We start from the raw sequence: 22,700 nt of genomic DNA, 5'->3' as shown, positions 1-22,700 counted from the left end.
CCTCAAGGTCCTTTTTTGCTACTTCAGCCTTCTTGCGTTAACTCGCCTCTGATGTGATACCCACCATGGTTTTCTTACTGGACCCTGCCTGATACAGTACTTGGTATTAAGAGTGTTTGTCATACCGTCTTTGGAACACGTATGTCTTACTGAAACATCTAAGGCATTTACTACTTCCTGCTCAACAGATCCAATGTCATGGGCCAATGTGATGTTCTGAGGGGAGTGAAGACACTCAAGATCTCTGCAGACTAGATCACGGCAAGAACAGGAAAATGGACACAGCTAGAATATAAGGCTGATCTCTTAACAGTTGTGACTTCCTTCCTCCCCAGTTACTGTTTAGATTTTAATATGTGAGAATTAGTGTGAATTCACTTTATCAACAAGAACGGGATCTGGAAATTTAAAGTCAATGCTATTCTCTAGCAGCATCTGCTTCATTGGATGTAAGTGAAGAAATCTGGAAACTCTGAACTCTCCACTAGGTGGCAATCATTACACAAATTTGTGTTAGACTCCCATGACGCTAGTGGCCAACAAATGTATTAATAGTCAGATTTTATTGATCACAAGCAACTGACAAGTTGGGAGTGTGCCTAAGGTATGACACTGGTTTGGTGCGAGGCTGTTTCTGAGTCTTTCACTCACTGACTTGGGGCAGAGATTGCTAGTTGTCCCCAAACATACTAGTTAGCACAGGCTGGGTTATGTTGCAGTAACAAGTTAGTTCCAAACAAATCCCAATGATTTGACACATTTCACACTGCATGCAGATGGGCAGGGCAATTCCACACAGTCTCTCGGGGATCCAGGCTGATGGAGGCTCCAGGATCTTATAGCTGCATCACCTACAACCTGTGGCTTTCTTGGTTATTGGGGCACGAAGAGCTACTGCAGAACTGCATGTAGTCTTTTCACATGTCACTTCCTTTCATAGCCAACTGGCTAGATCTAGTCATGTGGTCTCACTAGAGGTCATCTTCCTGCCCAGAGAGGAAAATAGGATCTAGTAATGTCTAACAACACCTTGTATCTACTCTTCTTCAGCAGCACTAGAGCTCCAGGTGTTAGCTGGGCACGTGGCTGTCCCCCTACCCAAGTTTACATTTCTAAAGCTCAGTGGCTAAATTGTGGCCAATGGATGTAAAGTGAAGTGAACTGCAGGAAGTGTCCTCAAGGAGAAGTGTACCTTTCTTCTCTTTCTTCATCCTGCCTGCTGGCTAGTACGTAGACACAATGGCTAGGGCTCCAGCAGCTCTCCTGGACTTTGAAGTGAACTCGGAAATGCAAGCCAAGCCTGCAGGAAGAACTACCTGGAAGGAAACTTGGTCCCTGACCCCTTGGAGAGCCATACCAACTCTGGACTATCTGCAGATTTCCTGTATGTGACAGATGAACCTGTATTTTTTTTAAGCTGCTGTTATTTTGGGGTTTTTCTGCTACTTGCAGCTGAATTTAATCCTTGCTCATATGGGTGCCCCAGTGCAAAGTCTGTTATGGTTTCTTTTCCCAGTAAGTAACATCCCTCTTCCCCTTCCACGTTCAGAATTAACTGATAGACACAGAGGTCTGAGAGACGGACATCAGATATTAATGAAGTATCTCTACCATTATTAGTAAAGCTGACTGGAGACACGGCTTTAGATTAGCAGACAAAGGCTGTGGCAATTTCCTAAAATCAGACAACAATGAAGTAGACCGCTCCTTTCACGGATGATTCTTCTGTAGCCTGCAACGCTGTTTGCTAGCATTTTACCCACAGCAGAACGTCTTTCAAAATTGGCATCAAGCCTCTGAAACCCTGCTGCTGCTTCGTCAGCTACGTCTGTCGTATTCTCAATCCTCTGCTGTCATTTCAACTATCTTCACGGCATCTTCACCGGGATTAGATTCCAACTCAAGACACCACTTTCTTGGTTCATCAATAAGAAGCAACTCCTCATCTGTTCAAGTTTTATATTTATAACAAACATAATAATAACGAAAACATTTGAAATATTACAAAAATTACCAAAATGCAACACAGAGACATGAAATGAGCAAACACTATTGGGAAAATAGCGCCTACAGACTTGCTGGACACAGGGTGGCCACAAACCTTCAATTTTTAAAAATCACAGCATCTGCGAAGCACAATAAAATGAGGTACGCCTGTACGCACAGAGAGATGGGTAGTGATGTTCAGGGCAGAGTGGGGGAGGAAGGACCCTGGACGCTAGTTCTGGGGATGCGCACCTTAGCAGCTGTAAAAAGAAGAAACCAACACCAGAAGCTGGAGTGACAGGAGAGAGATGCATTTATGTAACACGTCTACAGTTACAAAGGACTTTCGTTTACATGATCTCATTTTACTCTCAGAGCAATTTGCAAAGTAGAACATTTATCACATTTCACAAGTAAGGAACTGCTGATTAGAAACGATGCTATCACCTGCGGCCATGCTTTCTTTGTTGGTTTTGGGGGCACTGCCTTCTTTAGTTGTTTATTTTCCCTTCCTCTCATTATTCCTTCTCAGGAAAAGCCTTTTCTTCTGTATTTCCCCTTAAAATAAATGTTAATGGGCCTCTCCCTCTTCTGCTGTACCCTCTCATTAGGTGACTTCATCCACTCTCATGTTTAGCCATCACATAAGACCGACAGCTGCCAAATCTATAAGGCAGAGCCTGGACCTCTCCACGGAGCACCTGATCTCTACACACACCTTCTGCCTGGACTCTCAGGTTCACCGCACGTGCCCAAGAGGAGGAGCACGGCGAGCAGTCCCGGGCCGACAGAGGCAGCCGGCGCGGACCGAGGAGGGAAGAGGCTGGTGCTTGGCAGCAGGACGGGACTGGCAAAAGCTGCTGGAGCCCAGAGGTGTGCCAGTCCTACATACTCAGCATTATTTTTCAGTACTTTGATTTTTGATTCCTATGCTAGCTCAATATACATGGTCTTAATTTCACGTTGCTTCAATTCTTTCTTTGAAAGCAAGAGAAGTTTAAAATATGAATTTGAATGACACAAGAACCTTGTATGTTATATAAGCCAAGTATTATTAGTCTAATTTTACCATTCACTCACTCACTCACTCACTCACTCACTGATTTGTTCAAACATTTACTGAGCACTTTTTATGTGCTAGGCGTGGTGCAAGTCAGCTGGGTTTAACAACGATTAAGACAAAGTCCCTCAAGGAGCTCACAGTCTAATGGTTAACTACTGAGTAAACTGAGGCACAGAGTGGTAAATGACTTACCCAATGAGGTAGAAATACCTAGGTACTTGGAAACGTGGGACTAGAGCTGGAGAGAGGGCAGGGTACCACTAACTCATCATAAGTAAACCCCTTTGATTGAAGAGCAAGGCTGCATACAGAAACATATTGCAAAACCTGATTGCAAAAAAGGTTAAAATAGTTTCCAATTCTCATCATGATTGAATTCATGTCTTGCAAGGAATTAGGCCATGACCTGATGGCATTTGTACACTTGCCCCTAAGGCTTGGGGCGTGCCACCAGTCTGCTCAGACACAATGACTCTGTAGGGAGCCTGAAGTCCAATTTTAGCGCTGGGAACCGTACTGAAATACCTTCATTAAATCTACGAACTTTAAATGTATAGCATATTTATGATACTTCTACATGTAGAAGTTTGGAAAAAACTCTCCTCTAACCCTCATTCAGAGGATTCTAATAAGTTATAGATACCACAGAAATTAGAGAATATGTCTGTTACTTTCCATATATACATTATTTTGGCTGTACAAAGGTGAAAAGTTTCACTTAGACTTATTTCATAAGTGATCTCAACATTATACAAATATATACAAAGACATCACGTCCAGATGCGTGCGTACACCCATCCATTGCAGTCGTGAACCCGTGTGAGGCCATTTCTTCTGTGACGATGACACGCGACCCATGCAGCAAAGGGCAGGGTCCACTAGGAACTGTCCACCCAGCCTGCCTGTCTGTTTCAGTGATACTCTGGGTGACTTAGTAATTTCAGTAGGCAAGATGTCTATTTCACTGACAAAAAGCAGTGAATAATTATAAAAAGAGTTGTTTTCAAACGCAGAAAGCATAATTATCCAGTAATCTAAGTAGTGAACTACTCGAAGGTACTCCTGGCCTTACGGCTGCTACTGAGAATAAGAAAATGTCTGGGATGATTTATTGCTCTGAGAATCACATCTAACGCATAATTCATCCACACAGGATGTCCCCAAAAGACTCAATGCACGAATCCTCAAATGCCATCAATTGCTCACTTCAAGCAGTTCTTCACTTTGCTGTGGAGGATTTTCTTCTGAAAAATAACGAGCACAAGAGAAACCCTCCTAAGTGAAGGTATGAAAGGCAGACAGGTAATAGAACATACAATTCAAGTGCTTAAAAAAAAATAGGAAGACCTCAGTCAAGAACCATATTCTTACGTTAATGGCATGAGGCTAATGTTTTGAGTCTCACAAGAATAAACTACAACTCAAGCATGTGCCTGAGAGGCTGGGTCAGAGGATGCAAACAGCCTTCTCTACAGAGACCAAACTCTAGGACCAGCTACAGTTCTAAGTTTTCACGGCTATCAAAACAACACAGAAACAGTCTAAACTACAGTTAAGAATTACCTTGTAATTTTTTAACTCATGTTTTTGTAGCTAGGAAGAGTAAAAATACCTATAAGGCCATAATATTCATTTATAAAACTGTATATCTTTTAAAAATCATTAAACTCTTACATTTTCCTAACCACAGAACTGGCGCACTTACCTTTCTCAGCGGGAGGGCGCTCTGGATGTCTGCTTTCAGACGAAGAGGCCCCTGCACCGTCCGACACTCTGTGACCTGAGTGATCCTGCTCCACTTCACAGAGGTAAACATCAATAGGCCCTTTAGTGCTCCTGATATGTACTGTGATAGAATCCTAGCAAGAGACACGGAAAACATCAAGATGAATGAGAGGATTCACTAACTGTATTTTTTCACTTACTAGAACTGTAAAAGTTTCAAGGGACACTTTTGAAAATTCTCATTCAGGTAGTTTCCTTTCTATCATATATTTGAGAAAATCACGCATTTATTAGTTAGCTTGAGTCACAGGAAACCACTGGCCAATTCACACAGTTAACACAGCTACTTGATGGTGCAGCAATGGTTTCAGAGCCAGGAGGGGACCACCTCAGTACTCAGGAGCCCATCTTTCTCTACTCAAGACTTGACCCCTTTAAGGAGTCTGTACGTGAGACTCAAAAATCAGTATTTTGACGACAAAGAAATCTAAAACACCCTGCAGACTCAAATAAGGCTGTGTTAAGATTTCAGACCACTGAAGAGGTAACTGAGCTAAAGGAAAGGACCATTCTTCCATCCACTTGAAAAAGAGGATGAGATCAAGACAAAATATACCTCTTGTAATTTAAAACATTAAAACCCAAAAGATATCAGGAAATTGGGTACTCCTACTGAGAATTATGCTACATTCGTAAGGAACAGTTCCGGTTACAGATGATTCTTTGTTGTTTTGATGCGAGTGGGTTCAACTGTAAAGTCAAGGCTATTTTCTCCCTCTCCTGCGGTTAGGCCTGGGCTTGGTACCAGATGCCCCTGCTCTACACCACCCTGCGATCTCACAGCAGAGGGGCTCCCAATCTCAAGCGCCACCTTCCACAGCTTCCCGGTAGCAGGCAGGCAAGGCAGGTACGCTGAAGAACATCTGCTCAGCTCCTAGACGGGCGGGCCAGGTCTGGTTTGAACGGTACATGCTGTGCAATTCGACAGATACTTCTGAGCAATAACGGAAACCACTGAGCTGCCCAGAAGCGGCAGCTGGGGACCTCGCGGTCCACTCAGTCAGGGGCCGCCCGCGTCTCGTGCAGGGCGAGGTGATACTGTGGACTCTGTGGGCCATGCCATCCTTCTCACAACCACACAACTGCCATTCTAGAGTGAAAGCAGTCAGAGACACAATCTAAACGAATGAGCACGTGGCTGTGTCCCAAAACAATTATTTACAAAAACCCAGCAGGCTGGATGTGACCCAAAGGCCAGTCCATCTCCACCGGGACGAGATCCCCAGATCTCCCTGGAACCGGACTCTGTGTCTATCGGTCCCACTGTCTTTCCTTAATGCTGAGAATGGCTGCCAAGAGGGCCCACGTTCCTCAGCTTTTAAATGGGATCTAAGATACATCTTGGGCATGATCGAAGCTCGGCAAGATTTGGCAATTACAGCCTGAAGCAGCTCACAGCACAGGGAAAAAACCAAAAACCCGTCAGCCACTGCAGAATGGACTATCATGCCCCAAAGGAAGGATGTATTGAAAGATTAGTGATTATGTGTGAATGTGAATATGTGAAATGATTCACATTAAATATAAATGTTACTTAGGAGACTCGGAATATATCTAAATCTAAATAAAACAACTAGGAAGCATCACCAAGAAGTCACAATTTGAGTGTGACTGGAATACACAAAAGCTGTTCCTTAATCCATCTGTAATACACTGTCAAGTGGCAACTGGGGTCTCACACGGACAGTGGTCTTCTGGGGACAAAAGGAAAGGTGGGTGGGGAGAATTTCTTCACGAGGAGGGAGGTAAGTCCCTGTCGCAATGAAGTGATGACTTCAGCACTGACAGTTCTATCACGCTGTCAGCACGTGATCTGTCCTAAGAATGGTCATGCCCCTTCGTTCTGATTCCACCCTTACCACGCAACCTTCTGATGACACGTATCTTTCAGTACAAACTTTCCTGCAAGCAGCTGACAGCTGACAGTCTTTTCATTTACAAAGCAATTTTACTTTTCATTTTAAATGTGTAATTTAGTGTTCTCTTTTATTCATAGTCTTTTATGAATTTTGTTAGTGAGTTAATTCCCTAGAGCCCTCGCTGACACCGGATCTTAACACTGAGGCAGTCCTTGGTGATTCCTCTAAGAGGCATGAGAGTACAACGGTTAAGAATAAACTCTGAACCCAAACTATCTGGGTTTGAATTGTGGTTCTGTCACTTACTATGCGATGGTGAGGAAGTTAACTAAACTTTCTGTGCTTCAGATTCCTCATCTTTAAAAGGATAATAATCATGACTACCACGTTTGCTGTGTTATGCAAAACAACTCAGAATGTGTAAAGTGCCTCAAGCTGTATCAGGTATGCAGCTACCACGCACACACTGGTGACAAGGCGCTGGGACCGCAATAAAGCGCAGCCTAAGCAGCTGGCCTGCCTCCCTTAGAGCCTTCTTAAAAATGCAGGGCTACCTACTTCTCTGGGCGCTGGAACATCCAACCTGGTTTCTGCCGGAGCCTTAACTGCAATTACAATCTGTTCATGGAAGGCTTGAATGCTATGAATATCTTGATACGTCACGTATGCTAGTGTGAAAATCAGTCAAGGGTCTCTAAGCAGAGTGGGGAGATAATTTATCTCTTATAATACATGAATCCAAGTGTAATCTTAGAATATCTTTAGTTTTTATGGGATCCAAACCCACAATTAAGGAAAGCAGTCAGGAAAAAATTATTTCATATATAATTCTTATTATTTCATAAACAATTCTTAAGATTTTATAAAGTGTTTTACAATATTTTTAACTTGAAGAATCCCTTTAAACTATACTATTGTGATGACGACACTTTCTGGAGAAAAATATTAATGAAGTCTGGACCTCTAACACACATACAACCCATGAAGCTATCAAACCTCCCCCGGCCCTTCCCTATGCATTGCGAGATATTACTATGAGAACCTTTGGGAAAAAATATTCAGAGTTTTGATGAGAATCTCCTAAAATGTAAGGTGGAAAGAATCGGTAAGAAGTAGACACAACTTAGAGAACCAGTTTTTCAGGACTATCATGTACTCATGGGATTTCCCTCATCCAAAATTATTTTCTATCTCGCTACCTGAATTTTTCTCATCTTCTTTTATTGTGTTGCCTGAAATTTTTACGTTACATGATTTACTGGGTTTCCCCAGCATTCTTTTTTATTTTTTTTCTTACTCCACACATCTTTCGATTGAGTGTAGTAACAGCATTTACCTTCCTTCTAATCACCGTATTGTGGAAACGGAAGTTTTGACTGGGGGAGAGTCTAAGTAAACTTGAAGCACGGAACAGCTCAGAATCAGCGACACCTCAGAAAGGTGTTCACCCATTCCGCGTGGGGAACAGGGCAGCAAAAAAGTCTAGGAGACCCGGGAGGAGATCAGTACCAAAGACAAATCTCCCCCTCTGGTCCCAGAGACACTGAACTTAGGAGCAATACGACATTCAGCTGCGTGTTATGCTTTGTGGACTAGAATGGCAGTTTAAGTACCATTTCTATGGCAATTCACTCACTTCTAAAGGTCTCATTTTGTATCTTAAATATATGAATTAATCCCCAAACTGACCCTACCATCTAAAGTAATCTGCTTTGGAAGGAGAATTTTTTTAAAGGCACAGAGTTAAAGGATATCTTTCATTTTCTTTGTCGTCTGTTAACTTGAACAACTGCTGAGCACAATCCTTAATTAACGCATCCAGAGCATCTTCCATCGCCGATAAATCAGAAAGTTCCTCCTGCAGCTTCTTCTGTTGGGGCACCGCTCCAAAATTGCTAAGATCAGATCCTCTTTAAAAGAAAAAGATCACCATCAATAACATCTAGGAGATTACAAAAAAATACAAGTTAGGTTACTGGAATTTCTCCAAACGTTTACACCAGGTGTTTCCCACAATGACAGAAACCAGGTACTGAACTCCAGTCCTTCCCGCCCATTATTCTAGACAACCATTATTTCTCCTGGTTTTTGTCCCCATTTCTACTCCTTTACACAGAGACTTTAAAAACAAAACCAATACCATAACCCTGTGGAAATTAGTAGTAGTAGGGAAAGCGTAATGAAGTTTAATGAGCAGTGAACTGAGTCAGTAACACCCAGTTTCAGCCCAGCTCTACTTCTCACATGACTTTTGACAAGTTATGATCTTTTAATCCTTTAGTTCTTACATATGAAAAACAAGATGTATTGGCCAAATGATAGTTCCCCTCCTAAAATTCTGTAAGTCTTTATTTTTTCCCCACTGTGCATATTCTATCCAGTTCTATCTGAATATAATGATCATTTTTTAAAGATATATTTTCTTTATTACTGTTTACTCCAATATGACATGACCTGAGCAACAACCAATATTCATTCTTTTCTTCAATTTTTATAGAAAATAAAAAGTGAAAAAAGGCTGTTACCACTTTACCTTTCTTTCACTTGCTAGTTCTCAAATCTAATTCTAATTAGTGGTTCGGAACACAATCTGATATTAACCCCTAAACTGTTAATGTCATTTAGCAAACATGTTCAAATTAGAATCCAATTTGCATTTCCATAATACTGAAAAAATAACGTCCTTTATGAATCCCTTTCCTCTAATAGCTAAGTTAATTACTTAGAATCATTTAATGATCTTTGTTGGTAGATTTTTCATTTGCCTGAAAGGTCTTTATGTACTTATATGCTGGAACTGTTTCTTTTTTTAAAGATTGATTGATTGATTGATTGATTGCTATGTTGGGTCTTCGTTTCTGTGCTAGGGCTTTCTCTAGTTGCGGCAAGCGGGGGCCACTCTTCATCGCGGTGCGCGGGCCTCTCACTATTGCGGCCTCTCTTGTTGCGGAGCACAGGCTCCAGACTCGCAGGCTCAGTAGTTGTGGCTCACGGGCCCAGCTGCTCCGCAGCATGTGGGATCCTCCCAGACCAGGGCTCGAACCCGTGTCCCCTGCATTAGCAGGCAGATTCTCAACCACTGCGCCACCAGGGAAGCCCTGGAACTGTTTCTTACTGATCCAAAATACGTGCCTATTGTAAGTATAACAGCCTTCTTCCTGTGTGGGCTTCCCGCACATGTGCATGCGTGGACACACACACACACACACACACACACCTACATTTATACCATAAAGTCTTCTTTCCATGAGATCCCTCCTAATCATATGTTAAGTCTTTAGCTATTGACTTTTAGATATTAAGTCTCCTGATTTTTTTTTTTACACTCAGGGCATTGTGTTTCAAAGTATGATATACACCATAATCACTTGGGGTAGTTGTTAAGAAGGTAGGTATCCGTCTTCTCCCAGAACTGAATTACAACCCCTGCGGAGGGAGGCATCTAAGTGTTTATTACACTACAGTGCAAGAACCACTGTTTTACAGCCTTAACTGATTTCCCCCTGATGTTAATAATCAATTAGAACTTAAGAAATATTTTTTTTAAAATTCCTATACAAATCAGATGTCCCCTTATCTTGAAAAGTGAAATTCTTAAAACTAATCATGACTCCATTTAACTTTTCCATAATATTGGAATGATATTCTATGTCTATGGCTTTTAATTGGTACCAAGTAGTGAAAAAACATTGCTAGTAACTAGTTTGTTTTAAGCATAGTATTGTCACTTAATAATAAGGGGGAAAAAAAAAAAAAAGAAGAAAAGTTTGAAAACAACTCACATCCATCGAATATGGTTCTTAGACTTTTTTTCAACAAGATCAATTCCATCCAAAACATTGGTGATGTCATACACTCTTCGTTTTCGTACTCCTAGTTTTGTTGCAACCTTGTTTAAGTCAAGAATACCCCCAGGAGCAGATCTGACAAGATCCATAAATTTTCGAGTTAAATAAACCAGTGATACATCAAAACGAGGTCTCTTCACTTTCAGAGCTTCTGGGAAACAAAACAAACACAATTCATAAAATTTAAAACAGCATTTCTTTCTCAACTCATTAAAAAAACCATTGATTTATTCTTGATCAGTAAGCAGAGACACCTACAGATATTCTACACACTGACCAAATCATAGCTAATTTTTACGAAATCGATTTCTCAAACTGGATAAAAATTTATTAGCCTATTGCAGGTAAACAAATGCTTTAGACTTAAAGGAGTGTTTGAAATATGCAACCAGTTTCCACTGAGTATGTGAATTTAAAAGGCATCATGGGGACTTCCCTGGTGGTGCAGTGGTTAAGAATCCGCCTGCCAATGCAGGCGACACGGGTTTGAGCCCTGGCCCGGGAAGATCCCACATGCCGCGGAGCAACTAGGCCTGTGAGCCACAACTACTGAGCCCGCGCTCTAGAGCCCGCGAGCCACAACTACTGAGCCCGTGTGCTGCAACTAATGAAGCCCACGCACCTAGAACCCGTGCTCGGCAACAAGAGAAGCCACCGCAATGAGAAGCCCGTGCACCGCATCGAAGCGTAGCCCCCACTTGCCGCAACTAGAGAAAGCCCGTGAGCAGCAACGAAGATGCAAAGCAGCCAAAAATAAATAAATATAAATAAATTTAATAAAAATAAAAATAAAAAATAAAAGGCATCATGGCGCCGTATCAGACACGAAATGGTGCGTCTGCACTTGTATCCACACCACTATCTGGAATAGGATTAGAAATGATTTTTAAAATTAAGTTTCTCATTTGGTCTTCAAGTTAAGAAATTCTTTATAAAGCAAAGTTAGAGACTTGGCTTTAAAATAAAAAATGTTTAAAATGTTCCTATACACATCATAGTGTTACCCTGTCTGATGAAGTTCAGAAAGAGCTCAAATTAGTCTTCTAATTAGGATGATTATGATATTATACCTTGAGGAAAAGTGGCATAACTATTTTTTAAAATATTCACTACCCTGTATTAACTTAACATAAGTAAATGAAGGGGGAAAACTGAATATTATCATTCTTTTCATCTTTCCCAATCTGATACTAGGAAAAAAAGTTATTATGGCTTAGTGTGCAGAGGAAATACTTTTATGAATAATTTAGTTGTCCTTCTGGTGTGGAGTATATGATTACTCTTTATTTCTACTTCATGGCACACCACAGTATGCTTCAAAAGAAACAGTCAGACTATCTTCAATCAAAAATGCCCTTATCCAGAACCTCTACAATGTCATATTCAGTTTAGAGACCCCTGGTCGTTACTGCAGGAAACAAAAGTACATATTTTATAATGCAAATGTCTTCCATGTGGAGACTACTCCTATACTTAAGATTAAACAGGATTAAAGAGGAATTAAACTTTTTTTAAAAATGGAAGCAGAAGATAGTCACAATTCTACAACATACCTTGGAAGATTACAAATGAGAAACTCTGACTTTAAAAACATTTACATTTGACCCTTGAACAACGCAGGAGTTAACCTGCGTATAATTTATTGTGGCCCTCCGTATCTACGGATTCAATCAACCAGACCATTTAGTACTGCAGCCTTTACTTCTGAAAAATATCCTCATCTAAGTGGACCTGCACAGTTCAAACCCTGTTATTCAAGGGTCAACTGTAATGATACTATATTACTAACAAAACATGGTCTTATAAGTTCAGGATAAGTATATTCCTATCATGCTAGTCATTTTATAAAGAACAGATATTAATTGAACACCTATAACGTGACAGTTGCTGAAGGGATATAAACATGATTAAAATGGTCTCCAAAACAAAGGCGTCCCGTGTTCCACAGTCTAGCAGGAACTCTACCCACAACCCTGAGATGAGTGTGCCAGAGGGACTCAAGGTGACATGAGATGAAATAAAACCTTAACTGGAGTGGGAAACAGGGGAGGCCCCCTCACGGGCGTGTGCTGGGAACAGAGCATAGAAAGAGGGACAGGAAGGTGGAGGGCGAGGGGGCGAGTGAGGCAGAGGAAACAGCAGAGCCCCGCGTGAGAACACGGCGTCTGCAGGGAATCCACAGCTGTACAGCGCTCGCGATGGGGGGAGGTGCGGAGTACTGGGAGGTGAGGCTGCAAAGTGGAGCGAGAAATGGCCATCAAGGGCCTTGTCCATCTGTCTGTCCGTTCTCTGCCTTGTTTCTTAATAGACTTTAATAGAAATAAATAAATGAGCAGTCAGGGTTTTCTCCATGTGTAACAGAGCATCACTGGAGAATTTTAGGTTGAGTGATACCATCATCTAATTTCTGTATTAGAAAGATCACACGGGCAGTAGAACGGAAGAGGTGAGGGGGTGGAAGAGCCTGGAGCCGATGACCGACTTAGATGGCGAGACCACTGCTTCCTGCATGAGAAGCAGCAGCCTGACCCGCGGGTAAGACTGTGGGCTCAAGTCTGAGCATGGGGTTGAATCCTGACTGAGCAAGTTACTTAATCTCTGGGCATCAGTTTACTCATCTATCAAATGGGAATAATCATCCAAACCTGAATTTTGAAAGGCTGCTGTGATAATCCATGCAAAGACCTTAATACAGGCCAGGCACTGTACGAGCTCAATAAATTGAGATATGAGTGTAAGCTGGTGGTATGCGGCAGATGAAGGGAACGCTCCCAGAGTAAAAGTGGCCAAACCTGGGGGCCAGATACGGGTGGGACTGTGGCAGGGCCGGGGAGAAATGAAGGCTGAGGTTATGGTTCCTCGTGGGCACCTATGCACCACCTACCCACCGAGATTAGCACCAAACTAAGAAGAAACGGGGGTGGGGCCATTTGTCGTAACAATTTTCAGAAAGACAGGGAACTACCTGACTGACTCTGAACACTGATCCACGGCAGAAGTAGATGGGAAGGGCACAGGGAATCAAAGGAAACCAGGAGGGCCAAAGACTGTCCACACGCTTGCTGCCAAACTGCCTTCAGCTCTGCTTGCGGTGACAACTGCTCTCACAGAACTCTGGGAAAATACCCCAACAGAGACCATTCTGTTTTAAAAATGACATTTCCAAAGCAATGGAGAATAAACTGGCATTTGTGCACATTAACAGCCCACAACCTCAGGAGTTTTTGCTGAAATTCCAAGCTTTACATTTCAGTGTACAAATAATGCATTTTAAGTTACTCATCAACTCGTGTACATTTAAAATAAATCACTTAGATCATATGAAGTTCAAACTACAAAACCTAAAACCGATTCAGGAATTGAATCAACTTACTTCTCATGGACACATATTGTACATTATCTTCTAAATTAATCCTTATTTTTGATGGCTGGAAAAAAGAAGATACAGAAATTTAAACTTAGTAATTTAAAATACAAGCAAATGAATAGCAAAAAATAAAAGCAGAATTGTTAATAATTATTGCCCATCTCTTATTTATAGCGGCACAGTGGTTAATCTTCTTTATATGAACTAACGTGCGTGCATAAGGGGCCTTGCTTACAGATTAAGGGGGCCAAAAAGGGTAAAAAAAAAAAAAAGCAGAAACAATGCAAATGAACAACATTTTTCTGGATAATATAAAAGTCTGTCTTTTTTTTCACCCTGGGGTAATAATTTTGTTGTGAGAAAACCAGTCCTCCTTCTAAACTATATCTACTCTAACTGTAATCACATCTGACAGTGTTCATCGATTTGAATCTCTGAAACTGCATAGGCCTCCGTAAGTATGGAAGTAGTAGTTAAAGAGATGGTGGGGGGCGGGGGGGGGAGGGAGGAATGGTGCAAGGGGGAGGGAGGGAATATGAGACTTTATCACTAAATAGACATTCACCTATCAACTGTATCAGGTACTGAGGATAAAAAGCAATGCAGGGATGATCAGGACACCGTCCCTGACTCTGGAAAGCGCAGCAGAGATCTAAGAGACGTCCAAACTGACAAATGCTCACCCCTTGCTAATTAAGTGAGAGTGGCTCCAAGAAATGTGCTCACAAACTTTCACAGGCAGCCATGCATTCCCATGATAATTAATGTAAAAACAGCATTTCTAATCATGGAAAATAATGCATGCTACATAACTAGAAACTTTGGTATTAAGATTCATAAAAAAATTCTTTTAAATTCCTGAGATGACCAGGAAATTAGTAGTAGCTCCAATATCAACGCTCACCATTTTACCAGCTATTTGCAGGCTATGAAAGTTTATATAAACTTGTAGTAACGTTTGCAATATATTTAAAAATTGGTTTTACAAAAAAATAAATAAAACCTAAGCTAAGGCTAATAAACAGAAATCCATATTGGCCTCTTGCTTAGAACAAAGTACGTATAATGATGCCATGTGTCTCCAGACAAGCTGTGAGCAGGTTTAGCTCCTGTGTAAGTGAAAAAACTGGCCCCCAAATGGGCCGTAGCAAAACTGGGATAAGTGAATTTCATAAGGTGCTCTAAGAAGGGAAACAACAGTGCTCTGGATGCACCCAGCGAGGGAAATCACAAGGATTCACAGGCAAGGGGACCCCTAGCTGAGCCTTGGAAGACAAGCCAACCTGTGGGAGGTTAAGGAGGGAGGAAAAAGAATTCCTGGGGCAGGAAGTGAAATGAACAAAGGTATGCAAATATAAATCACCTGGCACCTTTTGAGAAGCCACCTGGGTGGCCAGTGCAAAACCAGCCTGATACTAAGGCTGGACGGGAATGCTAGCACCACGCTCGACACGGAGGACCGTGAAAGTCATGCTACAGAGTTTGGACTTGCTGCTGTAACCAGTGCTGAATCACCACAGATTTCCGAACAAGATATGACGTCGTCCAGCTCGTCGTCCATGGTTTAGAAATCTAAGTGTGTTGGCAATGCGGCAAAAAGACTGAAGGTGCGGAAGCCTGAAGGTGAGGTGAGCAGCTAAGAAGCTCTTTGCTGGCAGTGTTACGATCCTCGGCACAATGATTCCCTTACCATCTATGACAAGATGACAGCACCTGTCAGCAAGCTAACTTGATACGGAATAATTCCCCTGAAACAGGATTCCACTGTAACATTAACTTAGCTGTTACACGTAAGCCTGCTGGGTGCAAAACCAGTTGGGAGGGCCCGTCTTGGCCCCGCTAGCTCTCAGCACAGAGCTAACAGACTTGTGAAGACAGCGTCCAACAGTGCCACGCTGAAGGGCAGTCCTATTCAAGGCAAATATCAGACCAACAGAACAACTGTCACTGCTATTTTTACTTTCAACCCTTCTGCTAAAACAGTATGAGATGGAGCTGAACTACTGATGCAAGATTCTTAAGTGAAAAAAAATCCATCCTTATCACACTAATTTGAAACACACATCAACAAATATCCTAAGTTGTTGTAAATACTATGGTCTGTCTATGAGTTTTCTATTCAGTCCACGATCTGTTACTTATGTACCTGCAGCACACTACTTCATTTACTATAATGTCTGAATAAATCCTGAGAATGCACACAGACAGGGTTAACAGAGCAGCATTCACAGGTGCCTTGCTGCAAACAGGCTTCTGTTCTTAGCTTAGAGCAGCAGGGAGAGTCCTGCACACAGTACTTAACGGTTTCCAAACAGGCTGGCTCCCTATCTGCTCTCTACACATTCTACAAGGGCACCTTTCCTGCTCTATACGCCCTCCCTCTGGTCTCCTTATCTAGACTGCTGCTATTCACAGCTTGGCACAGGGATAATACCTCAGTTAGTAACATGAGAAAGTATGACTTCCTTTCCCCTACATTCTTTGCTCTAAACCACATATTGGCTCTATTGAGATCTGTGGGAAAACAGACCCTAACAGCACCCATTCGTTTTTATCCCTTTGAATATAAAAGCACTATCTCTTTATTTTGGAGGAATCACAATAGCATCATGGCCCCTCAGGGGCAGACATCCCAAATAAAGATCGTATAAATCCTACAGACCTACAATTCTGGAGATTTCCAAAGTGCCCATAGTGATGACACATTCATCTCATTTATACTCAAAATAGTTCTTGGCTTAAGATCGGGTTCAGGACTACCAGAACCTCCTAGATGCTGGGAGATCCCACCCTCATCTGTAACACAGTGTAGGGATATAACTCTACCGCCCACTTTCCAAGCTATTGTGAAGATTAAATGACAAATTTTGTAAACTGTAAAGATCCTATGAAAGCATAAGAGACTATTGTTATTGTTTTCCTTTTTGAACCAGAACAGTGCCTGGCACATTCAGGCACTTGGTAAATATTTGTTAAACTAATGAACAGAAGAGTGAAATAGGACCTTGTCTGGATGACTTCAACTGACAAACAACAAGGAGTATTTACAGACACAGGGACACAGGGTGAAGACTCCCTCTTTGGTACACCATCAATAAGGACCACTGCGAGACTATGAAGCCTCAGTTTCTGTTTTCTAATACAAATTTCTCATCTGGAGAGACTCAATCTGACAATCCTGGCAAGCCTTCCCAACTACTCTAACTTTGGGGAACCACACCCAACAGGTAAGCTAGGAGCTTTTCTGGGAGGAAACGGGACTAGATAGGAGTTCTTCTTTTTAAATGGCTTTAAAATCAGAATGCAGGTTTTCTCACACAAAAGTTAGTGAGCTATCCAAAAAAAAAAAAAAGTAAATGAAATGCCACCCCTGCACTTGGTCCCTCAGAGCAGAGCAAGGCACCCTGCCCTGGAGGAGAATGCTGAGGCTCGACACCCCTGCGGGGACGAGGTCACCCCTGCGGGGACGAGGTCACCCCTGCGGGGACGAGGACACTGGAGAGAAGGTGAGCAGAGGGCCCCCGGTCAAGGTGAGGAACGACCCAGGCCGTTCCCAACAGGAGACGGATCGTGTGAGCACCTTTCAGGGATACCCATTTTCCTTTTATTTTGAAATAATCTCAGCCTTCAGAAAAGGTACAGAAATAGTACCAAGAATTGCCATATACCCTTCACCCAAATCCTTCAAATGCTAACGTTTTACTACATTCGCTTTATCTTTTTTTTTTCTATACACACACATAATTTATTTTTTCTGAATCATCTAAGGGTAAATTGCAGACCCCTAAATAATTCAGTGTGTATCTCAAGGACATTCTCTTAGACAACCAGAGTATAACTACCAAGAAGTCTGTTCAAGACTAAGCAGTCTTGAAAAAGTTTGTCAGTAGAAATCTGGACTTTGCCAGTAAGGGTTCAAAAGGAAGGGGGGCTTGTTAGAAACTTCAAGAAGGGGGATGCCCGTTATGCTAAGACAGAGCACTTAGCAACTCTGTCAACTGCAGATCCATGCAAAGCAGATGGTAATGAACCGGGTAACCTAACCGCGGAGATTTCCACACAGTGTTAACGGGGATTGGGTGGGGGGGGAGGGAGAGAGGGAGGGAGAGAGAGACAGACGGAGAAGAGACAGAGAGAGACAGAGAGAGGAAAGGACTGTTCAAAGAAAAAGAAGCTATGACTTGGTAGCCTTAAAAAATTCTCAGCCTCTCAAGAAGCTAAAAATTAAGCGAAGACTTCTGAGAAAGACCAAATCAAAGGCATCGCCAGAAAAACCGAATCTAAAGGGGAAGGTGAGACTGAGCAATTCTTGGTGAAGTCCTCAGAGATCAAAGATGGTATTTCAGAGTGCCATTCGGTCACACACAAGGCCCCCGAAGGAGACCAAGGATGAGCCTCACAGATCCTCGCAGCCTAAGGACAGGGCCTCTGGGGAGCTGCAGGGCACTGTCCTCGGCCACCCCAGCAGGAGCCCAAGGCACAGAAGAGTTTATTTCGAAGAAATCTGTGGGTGGGACGCCTGTCTACTGAGTGAACCACAAGATTCACAGGACATCCACATGGATTTCGAGAGAATTACATTGGCAAAATCACTGCCAGCTTGGTCTAAAAGGGATAGAGACAGTTCAAAGTGAAAAGAGGCCACTGGACACCCCCAAATTATGCTGACAGGAAGCAGGCTGAAAAAAGGACTCAGCTACAAATACTGAAGAGATATGACCTTTCATGAAAAAGACAGACAGGCTCAGATGGTGGAACCAAGAGCCCAGAGGGAGAGGTGGGAACAGGGAGAATTGTTCCCAGACCTTGAGACCTAATCAAAAAACTTCCCACATTTACCAGCTGGCATTTCAGAACTGCTCCAGACCGGATACTCCTCTGTGACCCCCCTTTTTCTCCTTTATGGACAGGACTGTCTACAGCAGTTACCCCCTGTCTGTCCCACTAGTGTACGACGTATGCTGGGGGTGTGTGGGGGGCAGGGGGCAGATAACTTGTCTTTTCAGTTTCACAGGCCTAAAGATCTGGAGGAACTGTACTTGAGGAACTGTACTTAAAGAACTACACCCAGGGAGCCTGAATTCTTACCTCATTCTGTGAGTGCAAAATCTGTTACTTTGAGGCTCACACTGTCCCAGATTAGGCCAATGGGAGCCTTTTCAAAGTGGTTCCTGCACAGGACACTTACTTCTGACCTTCTCAGCATCTTTAGGACGGCAGTCCTCAAGAGGAATGCTCCCTCAAACTTCTACGGCGCTAACCTGCCCAGGCGCCAGCAGAGACGCTGCTGCTTTTCGTTCTGAGAACCCACCCCTGTGGAGGCATGCCAACACTTCTGCTCCTTTAAGGAAGTCACACTGAGGGGCTACGCTCAGGTGTTTCCCCAAGACATGCCAAGGGACAGTCCAGTAGCAGCCGAGCCTCAAGGCTGGACGTCCTAGGAAACCTTCCCGCTCAATCCGCAAACTGCTTCTCTCTCTCTCACTTGCTCAAGTCTCTTAGCCTGTCTGCACCTTAGCCGGGAAGAGGCAGAGCCCGCAAACTGAAAGCACTAAGGCTGCTCTCAGCGCACACGGCTGTCTAGGCACCAGCAGCTCCTGATGGGCAAGGCGGCACGTTCCAAGTTATTTCACTAGCGCTCCAAGTCCCACATCTAAAAACCTACACTTTTCCACTTGTGATCTCAAAGGAGAAAGAATAGAATAAAAGGTGAGTTTTAGGGACTAAGATCTTAAACACTGCCTCTAAATTGGTTAAAAATTTCTCTACACAGATGCTTCTTTGTACCAATTGCCTGTTTGGGGGAGTAATATCCCTTTAAGAGCTCTCTGGACATATACCTTTTCCCACAGTGACTGCATTCTTGTCACACACTCAACTTTTCCTTGTTTTTCAATGTGCACACTAAGTTCCATCTTTAATCAGTACCATGTTATGCCTTCACAGAATTCCAGTTTTCAAGCCATTTGCCCAGGGAACATCAAACACTCAGCTGTACAAATAACTATTTTTTGCACAGTGTTTAATAATACACAGTTTACTAAATACTGCCAGCCATTAGCCAATTAAAAAATGCTGAGATAGGTGTTTAAATCAGCATTTTACAGCCAGGAAAATAAACACTCATACATTCAAACATTTACAGAGTACCTACTTCATTCATCCAAAAGCTGTTTACCAAATATTTCTGCAAGAAGCACCAAATGTGCTGGGGATGTAACAATGAAATGAACAGAGTCGCTGCACTCAGGGACCAAAGAGCCACACGGTGCGAAGAGAGGAGTAGGCACAGGGCGCTCTGGGAGCGCAAAAGGGGCGCTTGACCGAGTCCTGGGAAGTCAGGGAGGCTTCCGACAAGTGACCTATAAATCTAGGCCTGAAGAACCACGCGACGTGACAAGGAAAAGTGTGCTTTGAAGGTTTTTTTAAAAGGGGGAGTGCAGATATACAGGGGTCCAAGAGAATATGGAGATATGGAAAATTTAGCAACTATAAGCAGTTCAGGAAAGATAAATCCAGGGGTCTGATTACATAAAGAAGTTTCTCCTCTCTCCTGAGAGCACTAGGGAACCATGACAGATTCTCTAAGTCAAATGACGTTGATCGGAAATATGTTTTAAAAGGACCATTATGGTTAGTTACTATGTGGAGAAAATATAGAAAAATCAAGGGCAAGATGGGAGGCAGGAAAACTGGTTAAGAAGATTACAGTCCAAAAGACAGATGATGGCTAGAAGTGGCAAGTATTGGTGATTAATTTTAATTAGATAGAATGGAAGGGATCCGTTTGGAAAAGGCAAGGATGACTGATGCCTAGGATACTAGCTTGGGCAATACGGTGGGTGTGGTACCATTTACTGCAATAGGAGACAGCGAGTTGCTGCTTGCTTAGGCAAGAAGATAATGAATTCCACTTTAGATACGTGAGTTTGAAATCTAAGTAGAAATGTCTAGTAGACAGTTGCAAAGCTCTGAGCCAGATTTATAGATTTGGAGTCACGACATGGTAACTGAAACTACCAGAGTGAATAAGACTATCTACAACTTCAAGGGATATGTGCATCTTCTGACATTAAATGCAAAATAAAGTGGTTTTTCCATAGGAAGAGTTCGGAGCTTTTATCAAATTCTCAAAGATTAAGACCGCCAATACCAAGAGTAACAGAAGTCACGAGAGTGGTGAATGACACCCCGCAGGAAGAAACCGTGGAGAAGGTAGAAGATCTGAATAAGACCGACATGGTAGGAATGGGAAAAGGAAGAGGGGTTTACAAAAGAGGACAGGAGAGGCCAGATAAGCAGATGGAGCGCTGAGAGTACGCGTCCAGGGGGCCGTTCAAGGGCGAGTGTCAAACAAGAGTGAGTGGTCGATCGCGTGGAAACTACAGAAGGTACGGAGTGAGACATCTGCTGGACGTGACTGGCGACCTTGGTTAGAACGTCTCGGAGCTGTGCTTAGGGCAGAGGTCCCCCAGCAGGTGGTAATGACAGGTGAGCAAGCAGACCCAGGAGTGCTGACAACTTTTTCAGAAAGCTTGGCCGCGAAGGGGAAGAGATACAGTAGGTGGGAGGGCATACGGAATTTAAGGGAGGGATGGATCTTTCACAATGGAAATGGATTTAGGATGCGTTTTAAGTAGTCGAGAATTTACCATCTGGAGTCAGACACTGCGAGGTTAAACCCAGGCCTGTCTACTCACTAACGACAGGCAAACCACTTAACAGCTCCACGTCTATTTTGGCAACTGCAAAACAAGAAAAATAATCCCTGAGGACTGACTGCTGGGCGGAATTAAATGAGATGATGCTCATCAACTATTTTTGAGCCCTGAGTCCTCCTGGCGTCTGGGCAGACGGACCTCAGGAAATGTTTATTTACTAGGAATGGGAAGAAACCAGCAAAGAAGTCGAAAATATGCGGAGAAATGGAAAACGATGGGTTCATCAAGGGTCCTGAGACTCGAGGAGAATATATCGCATCTAGTCCAGAACAACAGAGGAAACTGACCTCCGGCGGGGAGGCCAATCTCCCATTTGCTCTGTCCAAGAGGACCGAAGGTAACTTGCTGAATGGGTAGCTGTGGAGTGGGAAGTGTGGGGTGTGGACACGGTTTTAAGTGGCTGCCCTGAAGGAGGAGAATGGGAGAAGAGGCTGCAGAGAAAAACACACGAGAGAGAGCTTGCAGAGATCCACTGAGTCCAGTGAAGACGGAAAAGCATGACTGTCTCAGGCAAAGCTGGGCAATTTTCTCCAACACTACTCTGGAGCCGACGTAAAAGCCCAGGAGGCTGACAACACATTTGCGAGCAGACGCAAACAAGAAGGCGAGAGCTTAAGCGAACGACCTGTCTGCTTCACTGGACGCGATGGGCAGTGCGAGAGCCGGGGAGACCGAGGAGCAGCCCCGGGCCACCTCGAGGAGCGCACGACCGAGACGACGGCCAGTCCGGCCTCCCCGCGGGCCTGGGAACCCCCACCCCGCGCCCCGGCCCCGCCGCTGGGACACAGGCCGTCCCCGGGGCTTACCAGCAGGCCCTCCACGTTGATGGGGTCTCGGCAGCGGCGGCGCACCGTCTCCTCCGCCGGGTCCACGAGCAGGCTGGGCAGCTTCCGCGCCGGCCGCTGCTGACTCATGCTGCCCAGCCGGCCGCCCCTCGCCTCGCACCCCGCGAGCTCTCCCGCCTTCTCCCGCTCGGGTCGGGCGCCGCCCCCGACCCGCCGGCTCCCGGGGGCCAAGCACGAACTGGACTCCTGGCCTGCCCGGAGGCGCCGCCTGGCTAGGCCGGCCCGC

At 43.6% G+C, this 22,700-nt stretch overlaps 2 protein-coding genes across 8 annotated transcripts in view; both read right to left on the bottom strand.

Moving 5' to 3' along the window:
- Positions 1–1,944: 1,944 nt before the first annotated feature.
- Positions 1,945–22,684, bottom strand: E2F6 (E2F transcription factor 6). 7 transcript variants are annotated; one of them, XM_082425905.1, is made up of 8 exons: positions 22,436–22,496; positions 13,915–13,969; positions 13,507–13,655; positions 10,476–10,692; positions 8,448–8,603; positions 7,252–7,366; positions 4,755–4,908; positions 1,945–4,293 (listed from the first exon to the last, which is right to left on the bottom strand). In XM_082425905.1, the coding sequence occupies exons 4-8, from the start codon at positions 10,628–10,630 to the stop codon at positions 4,244–4,246; spliced, it is 630 nt and encodes a 209-aa protein (XP_082282031.1). In that variant the 5' UTR covers positions 10,631–10,692; positions 13,507–13,655; positions 13,915–13,969; positions 22,436–22,496; the 3' UTR covers positions 1,945–4,243. The 7 variants fall into 7 exon arrangements, with proteins under 7 accessions (XP_082282031.1, XP_082282032.1, XP_082282028.1 ...); XM_082425906.1 differs by having other exon boundaries at positions 10,476–10,689; XM_082425902.1 differs by lacking the exon at positions 13,507–13,655 and having other exon boundaries at positions 22,436–22,684.
- Positions 8,643–22,700, bottom strand: part of LOC309643282 (uncharacterized protein) — a 437,652-nt gene continuing 423,594 nt past the window's right edge. Inside the window, exon 2 of the mRNA XM_082425909.1 lies at positions 8,643–9,591. The gene's annotated coding sequence lies outside the window, so the exon portion shown is untranslated. The remainder of the gene's footprint in view (positions 9,592–22,700) is intronic.

Source organism: Balaenoptera physalus, assembly GCF_965194825.1.
Source record: "Balaenoptera physalus genome assembly, chromosome: 15".
In the NCBI taxonomy this organism is placed as follows: Eukaryota; Metazoa; Chordata; class Mammalia; order Artiodactyla; family Balaenopteridae; genus Balaenoptera; species Balaenoptera physalus.
The sequence above is the reverse complement of the archived record's forward strand: the minus strand, read 5'-3'. Positions and strand labels throughout refer to the sequence as shown.

Excerpts from the sequence above, each read along its gene's own strand:
- E2F6 (XM_082425902.1), bottom strand. The coding sequence starts at position 22,543 with ATGAGTCAGCAGCGGCCGGCGCGGAAGCTGCCCAGCCTGCTCGTGGAC. Across the intron at positions 13,970-22,435 it reads TCAACGTGGAGGGCCTGCTG|CCATCAAAAATAAGGATTAA; the intron begins GTAAGCCCCGGG and ends TCTTTTTTCCAG. Across the intron at positions 8,604-10,475 it reads AAGAACCATATTCGATGGAT|AGGATCTGATCTTAGCAATT; the intron begins GTGAGTTGTTTT and ends TTTCTTTTAAAG.